We start from the raw sequence: 21,649 nt of genomic DNA on the forward strand, positions 1-21,649 counted from the left end.
TAAAAATGTAATTTCTTATCCGGTTTTATTGTTTCTATATATACGAATTTTTCTCAAGTTCTTTTTTTTTTCTTTTGCCAGCGTTTGTGTGCGGGGGGCGTGGCAGTTGGCTGTTTTCGCAATTGTTTTTGAACTTGATATATATATATATATATATAAATATTAATAAACATTATAGGATCGTACCAGTAAAATTAGGAGAAGAAAAAATATGCTTATGCTCTTTTTTTGTCACATGGTCTTATATAATGGGGAGGATTTTCCTTTTGCTTCGTATTTATTACAATTATTAAATGACGCTTTTCGTTTACAACTTTATCTTAAAACATAGAGGGGTTCCGTCTCGCCATCTTACTTTTGCTTGTTCTTTCTTAATCGTTTGCTTTATATATATATATACGTTTTTTTAAAGTTAAGTTAAGTAAGGTTTTTAAATGATAATGGATTTTCTTCATCTTAATTTTTGTTGGTTGTTTTGTTTGTTTGTTGGTTTATTTGTTAGTAGAGAGACAGACAATCGGGACGCTTTAAGACTACGCTCCCATTGCAGGATTTTTAAAGAGAATTGCGCGCCCGAACCCCCCGCACGCACAAGCACACTCGAGCGCTCCAACCAAACATGTGTCAAACGTTATCAAGCTTGCCGGTACCCACAGAGGTGTGCGTGTGGGGGGAGCGGGCGTTCATTTGTGTGTTCGTGTGTGTGTGTGTTCTTGTTTAGTGTTAGTAAGTAATTTATATGTACGAGTAATGTGTGTGTACGGCGGCTGGTGCAGACCGGGAACGATACGAAGCACCATTTAGGCAGCCACTTCGCTGGCCTCGGCACCGTTTTGAACCTCATCCTTTGTGCTGGCCTCGTCCAGCTTCGCCTTCTTCTCGGGGGTGGCAACGGCCTCATCGGCCTTGGCGGAGGCCTCATCCACCTTCCGCTTCACTGCCTCGACGACGGGCGCGTCTGCAAGTCAAAAGGGAAAACCAAAAGTTAGCATTCGCTGGAGAGCGGGAGAGGGGAGGGGGATTTACACACCTGTTGAGTCACCGTTGGCTGCTTCCTCGGCTCCGTTCTCAACAGCAGCGGGTGCTGCCTCGCTGCTCTCCTTGGCCTCATCGCCGGCGACTGCCGCCTCCTCGTCCTTCTTCTTCTCCTCTGCAGCTTCGGCGGCAGGAGTCTCAGCAGCCTTCTCGCCATCAACGGCATCGGCGGCGACTTTCTCGGCCTTATCGGCAGCGGGGGCAGCAGCACCGTTCTCCTTGGCACTGCTCTCCTCATCGGCGGCACCGTTCTCTGTGGTGGTTGGCTTCTCGACGGCTGCTTCGTCAGCAGCGACGACAGCATCCTTCTTCACGGCATCGACTTCCTCAGCGGGCACCTTCTCGACAACAGGGGTCTCACTGTAGACGAAAGAGAATAATAAATTAGTGATTTTCCCCAAAAAAGAAGTTCCTGCATTTCATACAACTAAAACCAGAAAATTTTCCATTCAACCCAAGCGGCCGGCGAACGGTTATTTTGTCCCCACCCTTCTCTTTTTTGAAGCGCTTCCGCGTCTTTCAACCCACCCCAGGACGCGGCCGAACACACAGCACGGCACACATCATTGTAACATCTGCCGACGACGACGCCAACGCCGGCAGCGCTGCCGTAAAATGATAAATGGGAGCAACAACTCGTGCAAACTGCGACGCAAAAAAGAAACGAGAAAAAGGTGAGCGCCATTTGGCAGCGTGCTCTTTCATATATAAAACAAATATATATAGTACACAAGTATATGTACTGGTATATATTCGGGTTTTTTTCTTGTTTTATTAGAATCATCACGTACACTCGCAACTATTATCCAAATGGGAAATTTGCATTTCCAATCTTTTGATCGTGTTACGATTGTGCATTCTTTCAGCGAAAACCGATTTCTCGCACCTCGAAATGGATCACCCTGTTACATGCATAAAGTGGGAAACATAAAAGAGATGCTTGCAAAAAGTAAAAAGCGCGACTTGTTTGAAATAAAACGAACGAAAAAAAAACTGGTTTTTATGCGGCGCGCACACAAGCCATACATCCGTCTCGCTTGCGCGCACTTATCAGCAGTTCAAATGTGCGCGCGTCACGTAGCAGAAAGAGCGGCAGAAAGGGAAACAAGCATAGCAGGATGAGTGAGAGGGAGGGAAGCACTGCAAGCAGTAAGAGTCAGAAAGCATACAATGAATAGTGCGAGAGCGAGAAAGCATGGTGTAAAATGTGCAAGGCAAAAAGGAAGGGACACAAATAACGGTCAACAGCACATACACATGCCGGCATAAAACACCCACTATGCTACTTTCAACCCCCCCCTTCCAACTACACAACCTAAGACAACAGACAAAAGATTTAACGGGGTTTTTCTGCTCTCTTTTTTGTCTCCCCTGTACACTCTGTTGCGACGCAAAAGTTTGAAACAAAAAAAAAAAAAGCAAAAGGCGGCCGGCGTGCCGTGTGATTATTTTAGGCAATGACAAAATACCTGGAAACAACAAAAACTTGAAGCGAGCGAATAGAACAGAGAGAAGAGCAGCAACAACAAGTTAATACCAAGCTTTGAGCTTTAAACGAACCAAAAATTAATGTACAGGCAAAGGCCGCAGCAGCGAAGAACCAAAAGGCAAAAGCAAACAGACAAGTCAGACAAAAAGACAGACGGCTGAAACGGCACGAGAAAAGAGCGGCAACTTGAATACTACACATACATACATACACCTCCATACACTTTTGCGCACTCCGCTTTGAACACACTCAACATTGTACTTCTTGCCTATACTTCGCCACAGCCACCAACAATGCTGCTGCTGCTTCTGCTACTGCCTACACCACCACAACCATCACACACACACAACACAGAGAGCAAGCAAAGTCTCGTTGTCGTTGGTTTGCCGGCCGGAGAATGAGCGAGAAGGCACTATGACGCCGCGCCAAATTCAACGGCGTCGTTTTTTGCGCGCACGTTTACTCGGCATTGGCGCAAGCGAGACAACTGTATTAATGCCGCAAAGCGTATATAGACACAGAAATTCAAAAGAAAATTTTTCCAAACCGTTGCGAGAGAACATGGAAAAAGATGTACACTTGCGAAATTCGAACAGATCCATGCAATTGTTTAAATAAAATGCACAGATGTACAGAACACAGCACAAACAACCAGATAAAACACACACAGAACCCTCTAATCAAATATTACTCACTTTTTCTGCTCAGCCACATCAGCCATTTTGATTTACTGTTGGTTTTGGTTTCGAAAGCGAAGCGCGAAAAACACGTTTAAAATATTGGGTCTCGGTCTACGCAAAACACGACTCGCCGAAATGCAAAAAAACAACACTTGCTTCCAAACAAAATCACCAAATTTTAGAAATTTGCTGCAATTGCCTTTCTCAGTAGCTGAGCTATGAAGTCGTTGACTGCTGGAGATTTTTGCCACAGGAGAACGTCGTCCACAGAAAAAACGCCGAATGAGAGGGCGAAGAGCGTTGCCGGAACTTATATACAGTGCGCGCTCCACAAATAAAAAAAATGTCGCGTCAGTGTGACCGAGGGAAAGTCTGAGCAAATATACCGTCTGACCCTTCAAAATATACCAAAATATACCGTCTCATTTCTAAAATATACCGTTAATATACTGACTAATTCAAGTTCGGTTATACATATTCCTCGTTTTTGATATTCCGTCGAAGATTACTAGCTATATAGAACCCTCAGCCCCGCCCACACAATTTTAACCGACTAATGAACCCATTTTTTACTTGACTGGTTTGTTTTAAATTTAAATTTGATTGTATTTTGACTAAATGCTGACGGTTTTTTAAAACTTGTTTCATGTCACAGGAGTATGGCTATTTGTATACCCTATTCCGTTAATTTTATATACAACATATAAAGAAATTTTCTCAAATTTTTTTGATTTGCTTCCTGTATATCTCGATCCCGATACTCATTCTTGGTAAGAAGACCACTGATAGCTTTAAAACAGAGACTGACTAGTTTCTGCATTAATTAGTGCCTGTGATGACAAACGTTTCCGCAATTCTATAATATCCATTTCCCTAGGGTATGCAGAATGAGACTCAGTGGTGCTACCGATTCACACCCGATTCAAAGAGAGCGAAAAGGAGAGCCTTAACCGATTAAGAGAAAGGAGAAGAGAAGAGCCAAGAGACAGGTAGCCAATAAGGCAATAAAAACAACCGTTCGATTATCGACTAGAGTGGTGCGCGCCAAATATGATATGAATCTAATGTTGTATTCTAACTAAGAAATACTATATGCATCTCAAATCACAAAAAAACCCAATACAGTTGCATCAATCGTAACCATTAGCGAAAGTATTTGCTCTCTTGCGCGAATTTCGTCTGTAGGACTGCTGTGCTGTTTTTGTTACCGGCAAAACAATGAATATGCAAAACTAAAATGGCCCTTCGTTGAATTCTATTCATTTTACCTGAACAACGAGCTGTCCTAAAGGATATTACAGCTTCCCTTTCAACGTTCAACGGCTGGCAGTTGCACCAAAAGACCGAAACCGATGGATTTGGCTGCAGCATCACGTGCCATTGTGCCCGCGCCGGGATTAGTTTTCTCGAGGAAAGAAAACAGGGGATAAAGGACAGATGTTTTAAGATCTCACAAGATGTCTGCGCAATCCCTTGCTGCATTTTCATTTGATTTACTTTTAAATGGAGAAAAAACCTATTGCAAAACATTGTACGTCATTCAGATAACTCCACTTTCGTACTCCGTAGGTGTAACCAAATGGAGTCAACCGGTTTTTTGGGGCTATTGCTATTGCAATCAATCAAAAACTTTTCTACCACTGATCCGGCAAACGGAAATTACAATTTTCCAGGTAGTCAGGTAGTGGCCTTCAGAGCGTTCCGGATCAATTTTGTATAAGAGAGTTTTTGAAGGCGAGGAAGGCAGCTGCTGGCTGGTTGTTGTTTTATTGCCTCGCTGTGAATTTGGTGCACATGTCTTTTATTTTGGGCACCCGGCAATGAATTTCAGCTGCTCTTCTAAATATTAGACGTTGTAAATGTATTTTAGTTCATAAATTGAAGATAATATCACTGATTAAAGTAAGAGAGGGAACTTTTATACTTGTTATATGAACAACATCTATTAACAGTATCAAACTACTGCCATGGGAGCACAGCACACGATTTTGTTGTTCGAATCACCCACATCTTGAGGAAACAAAACATCTTCCGCTTTATTATGCGTTTTCCCCTTACATCTGCACTCAACCACATGCACTTATGGTCCGACACGTACACACACACGCACACAAAACTTACCCTATACAGCTGCACATTTTTCAATGCCAGCCAAGGACAGTGGCAGCTGCAGGCAGGCAGGCCGCCCGCCCCTGCGTTCGTCTGGCGTTACGTTCCGTTCCCGTTGATTGGCATTTAGTGAGAGGCATTAATGTTGCTTTCTAATTAATTTTATGCGCTTGCGGCCATTTCAGGGATTATGATTACACACACTTGCAGAGATGAACTGTAAATGCACAGTTTTGTTATCAAGCTGCACAGCTGTACCGTTATCAGTTGCATGCTGAGAGTCTCTCTCTCACTGTCATGCGCTTACGAAGAGCTTTCCGCGGCAAAGCTCGCTCTTGGAGAGAGTGCCACGCTGCTGAAAGGTCCTTGCTGCTGCCTGCTGCTGCTGTATTGTCAAAAATTTTCACTTAACAATCAGTCAAGTTTATCGTGGCGCCTTAGTTTAGTTGAAAGAAAATTCGCGCTGCGCAACGCGTCCGGACATCGCTGGGGCAGCCCCAGCAGCAGCAGCAGCAGAAAAAAAGTGAACACAACGAACCAGAAATTGGAAAAGGAATAATTAGTGATAATCAAAAAAAGAAAAGTATGGCAAAGAGTGTTCTCTACTGGAAACTTGTGTGTGCGTGTGTGTGTGTTAAAATCTGGGAATGCTAAACGAGAACAACTGTACATGCCTAGTTAACCGTTATCGCAGCCTCCCAAAAAGAAAAAAACCGTGTTGGAAAGAACGAAAGAAAGAGAGGGGGTACTAGGCCGTATCGCTGTACAACTATCTGCCTATCCCTTTTTGGAGAAGGTGTCACTTATTTGGATTAAAATTAAAATCGAAATTTGTGTGCAGTACACACACACACATAGACACGGACACACGGACAGGGGCAACTATACAAACAAAATCAGAACGCATTAAAACGAACCTTGAGCAAATCAACCTTACACACACACACAGACGCAAACCAAAACCAACACATGTACGGGCGACGTAAAGGATTTTCTTTTTTTGTATGCCCAAGAAGAAGAGAAACAAGAAAATACGGCTAGCCTAGAGGGTCGGAGAGTTTGATACCCTACAGGGCATCATAATTACGGCCACTACATATCTCAGATACAATATATGTATGTAATGCATTGTGCAGCAAAAATAAGTATCTGTACGAGATTCCATTGAGATAGCTTTAAAACTGAGGCACTAATTGCGGCGGCATAGAAATAGGCAGATAGAAAGATAGACGAATGCTAAATCGACTCGGCTGTCGAAGCTGATCCAGATTAGAAATACTTTGCTTCGTGCTAAGAAATCTGGTAAAAACATAACACCCTTGAAAAGGGGTATTATAAGAAGCTCCGTTATGTTACACAGTTCGTCCGTCCGTCCGTCCGTTAGTCAGTCGTCGTCGAATTCGGCAATAGGGATACGACAGTCGAATATGAAAAGGAAGCAGAACTGAGCTCCACAACGGCCAGAGGGAGAGGGAGAGAGAGAGAGCCATACAGGAAAGACAGAGAGAGTGAAAACATGGCCACGAGAGAGGGAGCGGGAGCGAGTGTGCACCGTGGTCTGCGCGGGTGTTGAATGTGGTCGAAAATATTCATAATTTATTCAAAAATCTCGTAATAGATAGTGGCATGACGAGGGGTGTGGGGGTGGCATCGAAATGGAATTGGTTGTGGGCAGGTGCAGCCTTCGGCTTGTGCATGAAAATTTGACAAGTCAATTTCAATTTCTGTCCCAAAATAGAAAACTCAATTTTCTCTAATTAACTTCCAGCGGAAATTGGTACTCTACATTCAAGGGGCGGAAAAGTAGGAAATGGAATACTGGATATAGGCTGTTCTGTGAGGATGGTCGGGACTATTGGGTGCATTGGGAGAATTTCCTAGAGCTTGGAACATTTTTCACGTGCTCAAACATTTCTAATTTAATCAAAGAGCTCTGGGCTATCTCCATGCTGGGTCGTTCGAAAGTGTCATTCACTGATAAGAGACTCTAGTCAGGTCTTATCTTAACTTATTTTCGGGGGCACATCCAGTGACCAACGATGTGATTAAAATAAGCGATTTGCTACCCCGCCTTATCAAATGGAAATAACTCAATATATTACCTGAGAATGTCTACATATATATGTAACATGGCTTGACATATCTTTGATTTGCATTTGGTCAACCGCCACCCACTGTACAGAACAGTGAAAAGCTTTTTGCTCGCACAAGGACGCTTCCGCCTCTCCCATCCACTCCCACTCCCGAGCACGAGACGCCACGAGGCAGCGTTAAGTCTTAAATTTACCGTTAAAATTTGTGTTGTGTGAGAGTTTTTATACTGGGATACCTCGTAGGGATCAGAGCATATAATGGAGTACTATTAGCGTTGAAATGTTAGTTAAAAAGGAAGTATTTCCAAAGCCTTCTTTGGGTCTTCGGCTAAAATAAGAACATTTCCTCTCTTTGTATGAATCTACTCTATATGGCTGTTAAATTAAATCTGCTTAGCAGGTATCCGCATAGTCGAAATATCCCCATTCGTCTCCTTCGGATTCTGCTGTTTGAGTTTGAGCTTGGCATTGCTTCTATTTACCCATGCGTCGTGTCGTTTCGTCTCCCAGTTTCCAGACCCCGGCATAAATAAATAAAGACACAAAGCGGCAAACGGAAATGGATGTGCCTCATTCATAAACCAGAGCCTGGACAGGTCGGGTCGGGTGCGCTGATCAACGAAAAGTAAAACAAAAGCCCACTAGCAACTGCAAAAACCTCGCATAAAAAAAAGGAGCGGACGCAACCATGCCGGAGGAGAAGGAAATGTCCGGAAATAATCTGGAAAACGGACAGGCCATGGCCACGGCTACGGCTACGGCCACGGCCAACTCAACGCCAAGCAGGTCCAAGCAACAGCGCCAGAAGACGCCCACAAGGCGGCGTCCCCATGATAGTGATGTGGTCGCTGGAGGCGTTGGCATCACCGGCGGCGGCGTGGTCATCCTGCCGCAGCATGTGCTCAACGAACTCTATCACAACTACTCCATTAAGCAGCGGCGGAGCGGCCTCAAGTGGTTCCTGTTCGCCGCCGTTCTCTTCAATGTCTGGACCATTTGCATACCCTGGGATCAGGCAATACCCACAAGAGGTGACTAATCCTTCGATCTGGTCTAGCCATAGATTTGGCAGGGCGTTTATTCATTTCTTATGTTATTTTTCAGTTGTAAACTGTTGCATGCTGGTGGCCTATTTGGCCCTAACGGCCCTGATGCACATCGGGCGACGCTCGGAGCAGCCTTCACTGAGACGTTTCCATCTAACATTCCTGACGATTATGCCGCGGGCTCTTTGGTTCCTGTCCGTGCTCCACTTTGCCGCCTATGTGATGCTGCAGCCCAGCTTCTCTCCAAGGTAAAGGCACCCTTAAATAAGTACTGAAAGGTATCTGGAAGTCTAAAATATCCTTTCTAGGGATGTACTGGGCTGGGCCATCTTGCTAAACTTCCTGATCTATGTGACGCTGCCGCTTCCTCTGATTTTCCTTGGTCTGGTGATTGGCTTCTGCACGTACTTCAATTGCCTGAGCCTCCCCGTTGGCTTCTCTCGTCCTGATCCTCTCATCTCGGATCAGGCGGCGGCCAATGCAGTTCTGATAGCCACCGCCGCCTTGATCGGTCTACTGTATTACTTTATGGGCGAGGCCAAGCAGAAGCGAGCCTTTTTGGAGGCCAAAAAGAGTCTGGAGGTGAAAATGGTCATCGAGGAACAGTCCGCCGAACAGGTGTGCATTTTTTGTATAGCATATCGTTGGATAAGGATTAATGTTTCTTGCTTTCTATGATTAGGAACGTTTACTGTTGTCTGTGCTGCCCAAGCATGTGGCTATCAAAATGCGCGAGGACCTGGGCTCATCCAGTTCGGAGGCATTCAAAAAGATATACATGAGTCGACACGAGAATGTGAGGTAAGTTTGGGATCTAAGAAGAGTGTTTAATCTACAAGAAATGGTAGTAAGATGAGCATTTGTCATAGATCTAATGATCCCAGTTTGTTTCTTTGAAATATAACGAGTAACGAGTCTTCCATTCGTTCCTTCTCTCAGTCGAGTGTCAAACCATGAGTTAGTCTCATTTAGACCTCATCGCAATGGTAAAACCTCTGAATGAAACCCACTCTACTTCATGGCTCTTTCCAACAAAATTGCTTTCCATATACCGCAGTTCCTTTACTCGTTATTTACATTCCTTTGCTTCAAATCACAATCAACTCTGTTTATTCCCAGCGGAAACATTTTCCAAAGTAAATGTGGCCCTATTTCCATATCCTACTTTCACTCAGTGCTGCATATTTGTAGGTGTTAATACTTAAATTAAATTCTATTGCATTGCCACTTGTTTAACCATTACACACTCTCTCTCTCGTTCTCCCACTCTCCCCACTGCTTTCTTTTTTTACGAATAAGCATACTATATGCGGATATAGTGGGCTTTACCGCCATCTCCTCGACATATAGCGCTCAAGACTTGGTTAAAATGCTTAACGAGCTCTTCGCACGCTTCGATAGGCTCGCCGAGGTAACAATTTCCATGCTGTATTTTTCTATCCTACTCGTCGTACATTTCTTTGTTGGTTTTCCATGTTTTTTTCGGAACTTTTTGTTTTTTCGTTATTCTTTTCTGTTATGTTTTCAGCTGTTCATTCACCTGACTTTTGAGGGGGCATTACATTAGAAGAAGCTCCTCTCCTCTAATGATGATTATGATGTTTAAGATAAAACCATCTAGAGAATTTTTCATTTCCCCTTTTCGAGTGTGTGTGTTTTGCCCTCCCCCCTCCCCCACTTTAATTTGAATTCTTGTTACGTTTTCTCTGGCTGTCTTTTCATTTTTGGTTTTTTTAGGGCCACCTTTTTGGGGCTGTTGGGGGTGTGTGTCAGTGCCCCTAACTGACCAACAAAAGTTATGTCCAGTCAGGCGTGCAAAATGTTTCGAGTTGATTTTTTCTCTCATGCGAATTATTTTTTATTTGAGTTATTTTAAGGGCCCCCGAGGGGTACGTTACTGATTTTGTGTCGCTATTATTTTTAGCTTGAGTTAATTTGACTGCAATTTCGGTTTGGGGCGGGAGTGCCGGTATGTATGGGTTTTCCCTTTCACTGATTTGTGGGGGACTCCCTTTTGTTTTCACTTCATTTGTTGGCCTTTTTGTTGGGTCAAAGGAGGGGACATGGAGGTGTCTGTAAGGGGTGATATGGTTATTTGGTAAGGAATATATTTAGTTCATACTTTTTATGGGTTAACCCCTTTGTTTGGTTTCATTTTAACCATCATGATTAATTATTTTTTATTTTTAAAAGCCCCTACTTTTAATCTTTGATGCTCATTAAATCACTTGACTCTAAATCGCACTTGGATTTGCCTTTAGAAATATCAACAATTGCGCATTAAGATTCTGGGCGATTGCTATTATTGCATTAGCGGTGCCCCCGACGAGCGACCGGATCATGCGGTTATGTGTGTGCACATGGGACTCTCTATGGTGAAGGCCATCAAGTGAGTATGAGTATTCTAGTTGAGTGAGAAGCTCCCCAAAGGACAGAAGGGACGACATGCGACATGCCACAGCCATGGCAGGCAATGTCCCCAGTGCCGAGGACAGGGCGACAGGGCGACAGGGCGACAGGCGACGCCAAATCAACGTTTGTTCAATTAATAATAATTGCACTTAAGCACGCGCGCGCGCTCGCTTCCCTATTGCCTGTCGCGACTCCAGAGGCCCAGAGGCCCAGAGCCCCAGAGCCCGGAGCACATGTCCAAACGGTAGTCCGGACTAGCGTCACTAACCTGCCACATGATGATGTTGCGTGTGCCTCTACTTTACTCTACTCTACTGTCCCCTTTTTGTGTGCAGGTATGTGCAGCAGAAGGCCAATTCACCTGTTGATATGCGTGTTGGCATACACACGGGCGCTGTGCTGGCAGGGATACTCGGCCAGCGGCAATGGCAGTTTGATGTCTACTCCAAGGACGTTGAGCTGGCTAATAAAATGGAATCCAGCGGCATGGCGGGGTATGTTGTAACTCTCTCACACCATCTCCCTATCTCGCATGCCACCCACTGTTGCATAATTGATAACGCGGGTCCAGGCCACACTTGTGGCAAGTGCTTATTATGATTTGACTTTCGTCACTTTGGTATGCAAATTTATGGGTTCTCCCACACTCTCCCACTGCCTGACTGGGTGCATGGATAAGTGCTCATGCAAATTGTTTTCTTTTGCTTCCCCCTTACACGCTCAGACGCGTTCACATTTCGGACAAAACTTTGGCCTTCCTCAACGGGGAGTTTGAGGTGGAGCCCGCCTTTGGCGAAAAGCGGGAGGAGCTATTGCGCATAGCCGGATTGAAGACCTTCTTCATAACCAAGGTGGTTAAGCCGGTAAGTGGAGGAGGAGCAAGAGGAGAAGGAGGAGATATATATATAACCTAATTCGTGTGTAATTCTCGCACAGTTTGCGTCGCCCTGTGCCAAGAAAATCAACGAAACGCAAGCCGAAAACTCACAACTTAGCCCCAATGGATCCACCACCGATGTCGTTTCCGGTGGCGGAGAGGACAACGATGCCACGCTGGACGATGAGGAACTGCTGGCCCAGAGTGCCACCACGAATGGCCACCAAACAGCCGAGGCAGAGGATGAGGAGGAACAGGTCAAGCTGGAGAACTTTAAGCAGCGCTTGAAAGACGAGCTCGTCACTCGAGATGGGCATGAGTAAGTCTACAGGATATATCCAGGCTAAGCATCAATTGAATGACTCTTTCTTCGAAAGGAACCTCACCAAGGACACCAACATATTCCTGCGCTTCAAGAACCCACAATTGGAGCAATCATATGCCGTGTACCGAGAGCCGTACAGCTCCCTGCCGCTGCTGGCGGCACTCCTGGTGCAGTGCATCGACGTGCTGTACTCCTACTTGGTGCTGCCCCGCTCCACGCTGCATTTCATCAATATAGCGGCGCCACTGGTGCCCATTGCCATGCTGGTGGTGATCAGCATTGCCGAGAGCTTCAGCGGCATGCTGCCCAAGTTCTTTGTGGACGTGAGCAAGCGCTTCAATGACATTACCTTCGTGCGGGAACTGGCGGCCATAATTATCGCCCTCACCATTGGCCTGAGCAATGTCATCGACATGGTTCGTTTCCGTTCGTCTCAGTCTGAGGCGTGCTCAAGTCCTTTACATTGTATTGATTTTCATCATCGAATTTCCCTTGACAGTTCTTCTTCGTCACCTTCGTGCGCACCGAGCACATTGTGAGCGAAAGCGAATTCAATGCCACGGCTGGTCTGGGTCTGGGACTGGGACTGGGTCTGGAGGCCGATGTGGATGTGGATGTGGCCGGCGCGGAGGCGGTCACCGCCGAGCACCTGCTGCCCGAATCGTTTGTGGAGCAAATGCGCGATGCAGTACCCACAGAACGTGTCCTATATCCGTCCTATTTGAGCAATTTCGGTGTCCTAATATTGATTGCGATTGCCGTGATTGCTCAGCTCACGCATCTGACTAAAATACTCCTATTATTGTCCATTGCGGGTGGGTCTATCCTCGTACTATCTAGCCTTGACATTTGTAATCTTAATATTTGATTCGTTTTCGTACAGCTTTGCATTGCTACTTCAACATATTCATCATGCAGGACCTGTATGCCTTGGAGGATGACCTGGCACATCAGCCGTAAGTGGAGGATATCTATTTTTAAGGCTGTCATTGGAGTGGAGAGATAATTACTATATATAAATAATTTAAGGGGTCTTTAGAGGCAAAAACTAAGAACTAATTGATTCAATTACTATTTTTCGTTGCCTTTTCAAGGATAAAGATCCTTTAGCACGAAATATTAATAATCCTTTTATTATATTTTCCCAGCATCATATCCTCACGATACTGTGCCTCTGGTCTTCTGCTGGTGGCAGCCCTAGCTCTGAGCACCTTGGCCCGACATGTAAGTACCCATAATCCCACATAATGCTTGACTTAAACCTAATGGAACTATCTTTTCCAGATGGATCACGAGGATCGGGTGATCTTCAAATGGAAAACCGAGGTGGCGGAACAGAAAGAGACCGCCAACGATATGCGGCAGCGTAACGAGGCCTTGGTGTACAATGTTTTACCCGTTCATGTTGCTGAACATTTCATGAAGAATACCAAGCGATCGCATGATGATCTCTACTCTCAGAGCTATTCCGAGGTGGGAGTATTATTTGCCAGCATGCCAAACTTTTCAGGTAAACATGGGAAACACTGAACTACTACAATATTTCTAAAATGATTAAAATGCTCTTTTTGAACAGATTTCTATTCGGAGGAAACCGTGAATAATCAGGGTCTGGAGTGTCTACGTTTTCTAAATGAAGTTATCTCTGATTTTGATGCGGTATGCGCTACAGAACTTAAAATTGAACCAAACCTGTTCCAATTCGACTTCTTTTTGTTTAAGTTATTGGAACTGCCACAGTTCCAGGATATCATCAAAATCAAGACGATTGGCTCGACTTATATGGCCGCCAGTGGCATAAATCTTCAGCGGAATCTTCGCTCGGATGCTTCCATCACCGAACGCTGGGCCCAGTTGGCCGTGCTCGTCGAATTCGCATTGGAACTCACGCACACTCTGCAAGGCATTAACGAGCAGTCCTTCAATCACTTTGTCCTCAAGATGGGCATAAATCACGGGCCCATAACCGCTGGTGTGATCGGTGCTAGGAAGCCGCACTATGATATCTGGGGCAATACGGTGAATGTGGCATCCCGCATGGAGAGCACTGGCAAGGCCGGCGCCATTCAGGTCACCGAGGAAACGTGCAACATTCTCCAGAAGTTTGGCTATACATTTCAGCAACGTGGCCTGGTGTCTGTCAAGGGCAAGGGCCAATTGATGACCTACTATTTGCAGGTGCGCCTTCTGAGTCCCTCCATAGAAGATCTATTAATATAATACATATGATGTAAATCTTTCGCAGGGCAAGTCTAAGCCTTGTGCAGAGCCTGAAGCCACTCCGGCAGCCATTGAGCTACATGATACTCTGGATTCCACCACGGAGCTGGACATCTCGGACATCAAGACGCCCCTGCTCAAGCTGAAGGGCCAGGAGGCGCCAGCGGCGGGGGAGAGTGAACAGAGTGGGCCGGCGCCCAGTCTTGGCAATGGCAGTGTCGGCCAAGTGGGAGAATCTCAATCTTTATTGGAATAATTTGCGACTTTTTTTCTTAGATTTATATTTTAATTTGCATTTCCATTTAGACTGTGTGCGAGTGTATCTATGAGTGTGTGCTTGTGTGCCTGTGTGAGTGTGGCTGAGTGTCTGTGTGGATTATACTGTTATACAACTGTTATTGCTATACATTTGGTTTTGCCTCCGTATTCGTGTGATATTCTATAGAAAAAACCATTCTAATTTAGTTAAAATTATAAATTTGCTTTCAAAAAGTTTGTAAACTGTGTACCTAAGAAAACAAAACGATAATGTATAACTTTTAAATATATATTTAACTATGGCTAAGTACTTTTAATTAATTGTGAATTATCTATTGTTTCAAACAACAAATTGTTATCTCATTTCCAAGGAACTGTAATATAAGTGATCCCCCACTTTGCTTAACACCAAAAAACTAATCGATGTGTAGTTGAAGTAGGAGACAACAACAACCGAATAGAATCATTTTGCATCTGAATGTGTAAAATAAACGAGTCTTGAATAGTAATTATGTATGCGCATAAACTAAACAATAGTAATATACATATGTACGAACGACTATATACTTATATGCTAAGTCCTATAGAATCCGTATCCCACCACAAACAAACTGCAACCCACAAGCAAGTCCAAATATAGTCGAACAAAATTTAATTAAATTATAAATTAGTTAATGAGAGATGTTAGTGAGAACCGATACCATAGATGGCATAGAAATCCTAGGCATGCGTACCATTAACTACGTTAACATATTTACATATATATAAAAACGCATACATACATACATACATACTATATATATAGGCATATATAGTTATATACAAACTATTATATATAGCATCGCATGCTTATTAGAACATTTCAACGAATTAGCAAAGGAAGCAAACAACAAACGAACTTACATAGCAAACAAATCGAATAGAAAGCGAATAGAAACTACTATACAAGTGTAAAACGTTTTCAAATTGATCTAAAAATTGGTATCTAAGTATCTATTTGTCATGTCCATGTCCCCCATTAATTTCCATTTTGTTTAATGGCTAAAAGCAGGACAATCAATTAAGGAAAACAGCAGCATTGGTGATTGGATTATAGCTTTTCCAAAATTTTACAGTTTCTCTCTCCACTGGTTAACTAAAACACAAATAGATACAATTTGTAAAACTATAATTTCCTTAGAGAAATGCTTTAACTTAAGGCCATACCATACCATACCATACCTGTTAGATGTTGTGTTTTTAGCTTTTAAAACATTCAACAAAAACTAAGCATTTGCAATTTTTTATAATTTTCGAAAAGAAAACTAAAATGAACTAAAAGAATTAAAAAAAAAAAAACAACATACCAAACAATTAGAACATTATAGTAAAAAATAAATAAATAACAACTAAGCCAAAACTTTTTCTCTATGGGGATTCAATGGTTCTATGGCTTCAAATTTGCGCGCGCATGAACACGGAACTAGTTTCAATAAACATACAGGCTAGTGGAAACGTTAAAATTTACCACATTTGCCAGCCCTCGCATGTTTTCGAATTGCGGGATTTTTCGAGGGATTTTTCTCTGCCACAATGTCCTTTTTCAGCTCAACAATTTCCCTTACATTCAATACTCACTTACCTTACGTTTTATGTTGCTGGCAACATTTATTTTTATGGGCCAGACTCATGTGCCGTAAAATCGTGCAGCACTGTTCCTCAACATTGCGCGTATTGAGCAACATTTTGCATACCCTGTAAAATGGATGTTATAGAACTGAGAAAATGTTTGTCATCTAATGCATCAATATAGGCAAAAACTAGTCAGTCTCTGTTTTAAAGGTAATTCAACTATATTTTAAAGGTAGTGGTCTTCTAGCAGAAACCAAGAATGGGTATCGGGATCGAGATTTTTTTACAAGACCCTAACCATATGCATGAATACGTCTAAAACATATCAATTTGAGATAATTTCGTTTTAAAACAGCTTGGAAAAACAGTTTCCTTATATATATTAACGAAATAGGGTATACCTGTGCCCAAACTCCGGTTGACGTGACATTTCATACTCACTTTCGTTGCCACTGTTTTTTTGTTGACCTTTTTCGTTGAAACCTTGTTTTAGACACAATCCAAAAGAAGGTATTTCAAATTATGTGTTTAGTGCTGAATGTCCTAGCTAGCTAAACTAAACTAAATAAACAAAAAACTAAACTAAACTTAATATACAAGGAATATGAGGACAGAGGTAGATTAACCCATTGTCGACCAGTGGGGTACTCTCCACGAAAAATATGAATTCTGAAGAATTTTAGCCCAGTTTAGGTGAACGATATCGTAGGGTTTTACAAGAAAAAATAATAAACAGTGTTTTTTCGCAGTTCAACTCAAATTTTTACCTGTTTAAATAGAGGGGGGTCAAGTGGGCTATGTTCGTTTTCTCATCTGTCGATTTGTACGGTATTTCTGAGAGTCGGACGGTCACACTCATAGGCTAAAAAGTGCAAAAAAACTAAAATTTCGGCGTAATTAATAGTAAAATATTTTGAGGAGTAGGTGAGTAGCGATAATGGCCGTTGTCAATGGCGACGGTGGCCCTCGAACTGTGAAAATATGCAGCAATTAAGTGCAGTGCAAGGCGAACGAACGCGCTGCTGGCCCCGTCGCTGCGACGGGAAGGCTGGCCTGGCTCTGGTTATGCTGCAAACAGCGCTGCCCACGTACGAATGAGGGTCGCCGTTGTTGTTGGTCTGGGTGTTGTTGTATTTGTTGGATTGAACGAAATGAAAATTGTGTTTACTTGGATATACTTTCCCTATCGCCCCCGCTCCGCTGCTGCAAACTGAACTGAAAACTGCAAATGAAAACCAACAAGTCCACTATCCAAACCCCAGACGGACCCACACACACACAAGAGAGATGTCTCTGAAGCCAAAAATAGTGGAATTTGTTGATGTTTGGCCGCGCTTGCGCTGCATAGCAGAATCGGTGATAACATTGAGCAAAGTGGAACGAGCCGTATGGAATACGAGTTTTAGGTATGTAAGTGTGCACGGGTGACGCTGCGGCATGAGTTGCCAAAAACTGAAATTGCTAAAAATTGCCCCATCTAATATACACACACAAACACTAACGCTAACGATTCGACACATATAGCGATGTATATACGTTATGCGTGGCGCAGCCGGAACCGATGGCCGATCGTCTGTACACCGAGACAAAGCATTTCCTCGAGAAGCATGTTCAGGAGATGCTCGCCCAGAAGGTGCTCTCGGAAACGGATGCAGCGAACGCGAATAAATCCCTCAGCAAGCCGGATTTGCTGCAACGCTACTACACCACCTGGATGGAGTATAGCCAGGGCATCAAGTATCTGCATCAGTTGTACATGTAAGTCCCCAGAGAGTCACCTTCCTGACCGGCCTTCCTCATTTGTGTGCTTCTTCCTTTGCAGCTATCTGAACCAGCAGCACATCAAGAAACAAAAGATCACCGACACGGAATCGTTCTACGGCAATGTGTCGGGCGATGCAGCAGAACAGATGGAAATTGGCGAGCTTGGTCTTGATATATGGCGACTTTATATGGTCGAGTATCTGGCCACGGAGCTGGTGCGACACGTGCTCGAAGGCATTGCCGCGGATCGGGCCAGCAATGGGACCCTCGACCATCATCGTGTGCAGATCATCAACGGTGTCATCCACAGTTTTGTTGAAGTGCAGGACTACAAGAAGAGCGGCTCGCTAAAACTCTACCAGGATCTGTTCGAGGCCCCCATGCTTGAGGCCAGCGGCGCCTACTACACAGACGAGGCCAACAAGCTGCTGCAGCGATGCACCGTCTCCCAGTACATGCAGGAGGTGATCCGAATACTGGAGTACGAAAGCAGACGAGCACAAAAGTTCCTCCATGTGAGCTCGCTGGCCAAACTGCGGAAACAATGCGAAGAGAAGTTTATCAACGATCGTTTGGGCTTCATCTACTCGGAGTGCCGCGAGATGGTGTCCGAGGAGCGGCGGCAGGATCTGCGGAATATGTACATCGTGCTGAAGCCCATACCCGACCATCTGAAGTCCGAGCTCATACAAACCTTCCTCGAGCACATCAAGAACGAGGGCCTGGAGACGGTCTCCGCGCTTAAGGGCGAGAACATACACATCTCCTTCGTTGAGAATATGCTGAAGGTGCATCAGAAGTATCAAGAACTCATCGGCGACGTTTTCGAGAACGATTCACTGTTCCTCAGCGCCCTCGACAAGGCCTGCGCCAGTGTAATCAATCGTCGACCCAGTGAGCGGGTGCCATGTCGCAGTGCCGAGTATGTGGCTCGCTACTGTGATACTCTGCTAAAGAAATCGAAGACCTGCGAGGCGGAAATCGATCAGAAGCTCACCAACAACATCACCATATTCAAGTACATCGAGGACAAGGATGTCTATCAAAAGTTCTACAGTCGATTGCTAGCCAAGCGATTGATACACGAGCAGAGCCAGAGTATGGATGCGGAGGAGGGCATGATCAACCGATTAAAGGTATAATTTTTTGTCTAGTCATTAATATAGCGCTAGTGCGTTCCTCAGCACATTTTTTAGCACGCTTTAATTGAGCGTGACGACGCAAAAGCAGAAAAGCAAACTGTAATCAACAGCCCAAGCTTGATAACGAAAGACCTGACCTTTCGTAATTCACATAATTGAACCATTCAATTAAAACGATAAAGCTCGGGGAGATCTTTGTGATAAAGCGAATCAGTTTGATATGGTTTCATGGCAGTAATCATTGTTTACCTTACCCCCACTAATCCATGGTTATCATTGTATTTTCACAGCAAGCCTGCGGCTACGAATTCACCAATAAGCTGCATCGCATGTTTACGGACATTTCAGTATCAACAGATCTGAACAATAAGTTCAACACTCACCTAAAGGATACCAATGTCGAGCTGGGCAAGTCGTTCATATTTATTTATGATTGGATGTATAATTAAATGTGTTCCTATTTCTATTCGTATAGGAATCAATCTGTCGATTAAGGTCCTGCAGGCTGGCGCTTGGCCTTTGGGCTCTACGCAGGTTATACCATTTGCAGTGCCACAGGAGTTTGAAAAATCAATTAAAATGGTACGTGTTGCGGGTGTGATTCGAAATGAGAGAGGGGTGACATATTCTTGGAATGAAAATCAAAGATGCTTCGAGCAGCTAAATCGATTTTTCTCAATTGTTTTCGAGCATTGAGTAAACATTACTTGTAGATACTGATAACTGATCCATGTGTGCCTTGTGTCTGTTTACAGTTTGAGGACTATTATCATAAATTATTTAGTGGCCGTAAGCTAACGTGGCTTCATCACATGTGCCATGGCGAGCTGAAGCTGAGTCATTTAAAGAAATCCTATATTGTCACAATGCAAACGTATCAAATGGCGATAATTTTACTGTTCGAGACATGCGACAGCCTCAGTTGTCGGGAGATACAGAACACGCTGCAGCTGAATGATGAGACGTTTCAGAAGCATATGCAGCCAATGATTGAGTCAAAGCTGTTGAATGCCAGCTCAGAGAATCTCGCCGGGGAGACACGTATCGACTTGAATATGGATTATACAAATAAGCGTACGAAGTTTAAGATAAGCTCGGCCCTACAAAAGGAAACGCCCCAGGAGGTGAGTGATCTCTTGTGTGCATAGATAAACGTATATTTAAAGCGGAATTCGTTTTCGATAGGTGGAGCACACGATTAACTCGGTGGATGAGGATCGCAAGCTGTTCCTGCAGGCAGCTATTGTGAGAATTATGAAGGCCCGCAAAGTGTTGAAGCATAATGCGTTAATACAAGAGGTATGTCTTGATGATGTCTTACAATCGACAGATCCTAATTCGAAATTTCTAAAACAGGTCCTGTCATTATCAAAAGTCAGCTTTACGCCCAATATTGCAATGATCAAAAAGTGCGTGGAATCGTTAATTGATAAACAATATATTGAGAGAACTGCTAATTCGGGGGATGAATATAGTTACATGGCCTAGGACAGCTCTTTGGCGTTTAATCTGGAGATTATTTAATCCTAAAAAAACTAATAAAATCCCGAAACTCCAAAACACACAACACACACACAAACACGCAGAGAGGATGTAAACCCAAACGTTATACTTTGTCTATCCGTGCTCAAAAATAGACAAGAATGTCAGCTAACTATATACCGATAATTTTGTCTGATTAAAATATACCGAAACAAAAAAGAAAAGAACGGATGAAATGGAATGCTGTGTAGGTGATGCAATTACATTTTTTTGTTTTATGATCTTAGCTTATCGGAATGATGAAGAATGTGGGGCGATCGATCGATGATGTTACTGATACTTTTAATTTAGTTTAGTTAGTTGCCTCGTTTTGATTTAATGCGTGTGTTTTATATTATTGTAGATATATCCCATTTTGTGTATTGTATATTTATCTGGTTTTATGCGCACACGCACAAAGCAGAACAAAAATATGAAAAATTGTATAATAAAAACCGAAAACAGATTTGCGAAAATACCATGTCTGTATATGTATGCGAAATATATCTTCCTTACACACACGTGAGTTCCGATTCCAAAGTGTTCCATTTTCTAGGCAGGACTGCAGCACACAAAACACACACAGAGAGGGAAATGGACGAGAGCATAAAATATATTGTATTCTAGCATTACCAAGAAATATATTTGTAAATGAATTTAAATGTTTAAATTACTTCGAATAGTATACACAGTTCGGGTTTGCACTAATATTTCGATTAAAACACTTGTTATTTATTTTCTGTTCATTGCTATTCTCTTTATTTCATTTCATTAACCCTCATATACAATTGTTAATTATTGGTATATTAAAAATTCTTCAGTTTCTTGTTAAAAAATTATATATTACTCTGTTCTGTTTGCGGCTATCTGTGTGTGTTTCTGTTTGTATTTGTATGGCATATGTTTTCCAGTGTGTTGGTTTTGGTTTTGTGAGCTTTTATTGTAATTTGTCATTTGAAATTATGTCTGAATCCTACATTAAATTATTTATTTTGTTTATTTGAAGGCTTAGGTCAGAAGTTGTTTCCTTTTTTTTTTTTTTGAGAAGAATTCGTGAGTTTAGTTTC

At 43.2% G+C, this 21,649-nt stretch overlaps 3 protein-coding genes across 5 annotated transcripts; 2 read left to right on the top strand and 1 right to left on the bottom strand.

Moving 5' to 3' along the window:
* LOC6593541 (cytochrome c1) lies at nucleotides 1–3,465 on the bottom strand. The gene is made up of 3 exons (XM_002018692.2): nucleotides 3,220–3,465; nucleotides 1,031–1,395; nucleotides 1–958 (listed from the first exon to the last, which is right to left on the bottom strand). Exons 1-3 carry the CDS (start codon nucleotides 3,243–3,245, stop codon nucleotides 801–803), a joined length of 549 nt encoding a protein of 182 aa, XP_002018728.1. The 5' UTR covers nucleotides 3,246–3,465; the 3' UTR covers nucleotides 1–800.
* A 2,100-nt stretch (nucleotides 3,466–5,565) lies between these two features.
* LOC6593540 (adenylate cyclase type 3) lies at nucleotides 5,566–14,861 on the top strand. 3 transcript variants are annotated; one of them, XM_026987817.1, is made up of 18 exons: nucleotides 5,566–5,896; nucleotides 7,807–8,437; nucleotides 8,511–8,700; nucleotides 8,761–9,070; nucleotides 9,135–9,253; nucleotides 9,752–9,863; nucleotides 10,714–10,841; nucleotides 11,200–11,358; nucleotides 11,589–11,727; nucleotides 11,801–12,060; nucleotides 12,119–12,482; nucleotides 12,566–12,881; nucleotides 12,950–13,022; nucleotides 13,215–13,290; nucleotides 13,351–13,576; nucleotides 13,643–13,725; nucleotides 13,789–14,244; nucleotides 14,312–14,861. In XM_026987817.1, exons 2-18 carry the CDS (start codon nucleotides 8,095–8,097, stop codon nucleotides 14,540–14,542), a joined length of 3,585 nt encoding a protein of 1,194 aa, XP_026843618.1. In that variant the 5' UTR covers nucleotides 5,566–5,896; nucleotides 7,807–8,094; the 3' UTR covers nucleotides 14,543–14,861. The 3 variants fall into 3 exon arrangements, with proteins under 3 accessions (XP_026843618.1, XP_002018727.1, XP_026843619.1); XM_002018691.2 differs by having other exon boundaries at nucleotides 7,917–8,437; XM_026987818.1 differs by lacking the exons at nucleotides 5,566–5,896; nucleotides 7,807–8,437; nucleotides 8,511–8,700; ... (2 more) ...; nucleotides 9,752–9,863; nucleotides 10,714–10,841 and adding an exon at nucleotides 10,902–10,987.
* Nucleotides 14,862–16,998: 2,137 nt separating this feature from the next.
* On the top strand, nucleotides 16,999–20,569 carry LOC6593539 (cullin-2). The gene is made up of 9 exons (XM_002018690.2): nucleotides 16,999–17,079; nucleotides 17,399–17,561; nucleotides 17,680–17,913; nucleotides 17,978–19,055; nucleotides 19,352–19,469; nucleotides 19,537–19,643; nucleotides 19,817–20,185; nucleotides 20,247–20,360; nucleotides 20,418–20,569. The coding sequence occupies exons 2-9, from the start codon at nucleotides 17,443–17,445 to the stop codon at nucleotides 20,547–20,549; spliced, it is 2,271 nt and encodes a 756-aa protein (XP_002018726.1). The 5' UTR covers nucleotides 16,999–17,079; nucleotides 17,399–17,442; the 3' UTR covers nucleotides 20,550–20,569.
* The last annotated feature ends 1,080 nt before the right edge of the window (nucleotides 20,570–21,649 follow it).

This window comes from Drosophila persimilis, unplaced genomic scaffold, assembly GCF_003286085.1.
Source record: "Drosophila persimilis strain 14011-0111.01,24,50 unplaced genomic scaffold, DperRS2 tig00000124-arrow-pilon, whole genome shotgun sequence".
In the NCBI taxonomy this organism is placed as follows: domain Eukaryota; kingdom Metazoa; phylum Arthropoda; class Insecta; order Diptera; family Drosophilidae; genus Drosophila; species Drosophila persimilis.

Coding starts and splice junctions, on each gene's coding strand:
- LOC6593539 (XM_002018690.2), top strand. CDS start 17,443: ATGTCTCTGAAGCCAAAAATAGTGGAATTTGTTGATGTTTGGCCGCGC. Junction 19,644..19,816: donor TTGAAAAATCAATTAAAATG/GTACGTGTTGCG, acceptor GTCTGTTTACAG/TTTGAGGACTATTATCATAA. Junction 20,186..20,246: donor AAAAGGAAACGCCCCAGGAG/GTGAGTGATCTC, acceptor CGTTTTCGATAG/GTGGAGCACACGATTAACTC.
- LOC6593541 (XM_002018692.2), bottom strand. CDS start 3,245: ATGGCTGATGTGGCTGAGCAGAAAAA. Junction 1,396..3,219: donor GATGTGGCTGAGCAGAAAAA/GTGAGTAATATT, acceptor TTTCGTCTACAG/TGAGACCCCTGTTGTCGAGA. Junction 959..1,030: donor AGCCAACGGTGACTCAACAG/GTGTGTAAATCC, acceptor TTTGACTTGCAG/ACGCGCCCGTCGTCGAGGCA.
- LOC6593540 (XM_026987817.1), top strand. CDS start 8,095: ATGCCGGAGGAGAAGGAAATGTCCGGAAATAATCTGGAAAACGGACAG. Junction 9,071..9,134: donor AGGAACAGTCCGCCGAACAG/GTGTGCATTTTT, acceptor TTCTATGATTAG/GAACGTTTACTGTTGTCTGT. Junction 9,254..9,751: donor AGTCGACACGAGAATGTGAG/GTAAGTTTGGGA, acceptor TTTACGAATAAG/CATACTATATGCGGATATAG.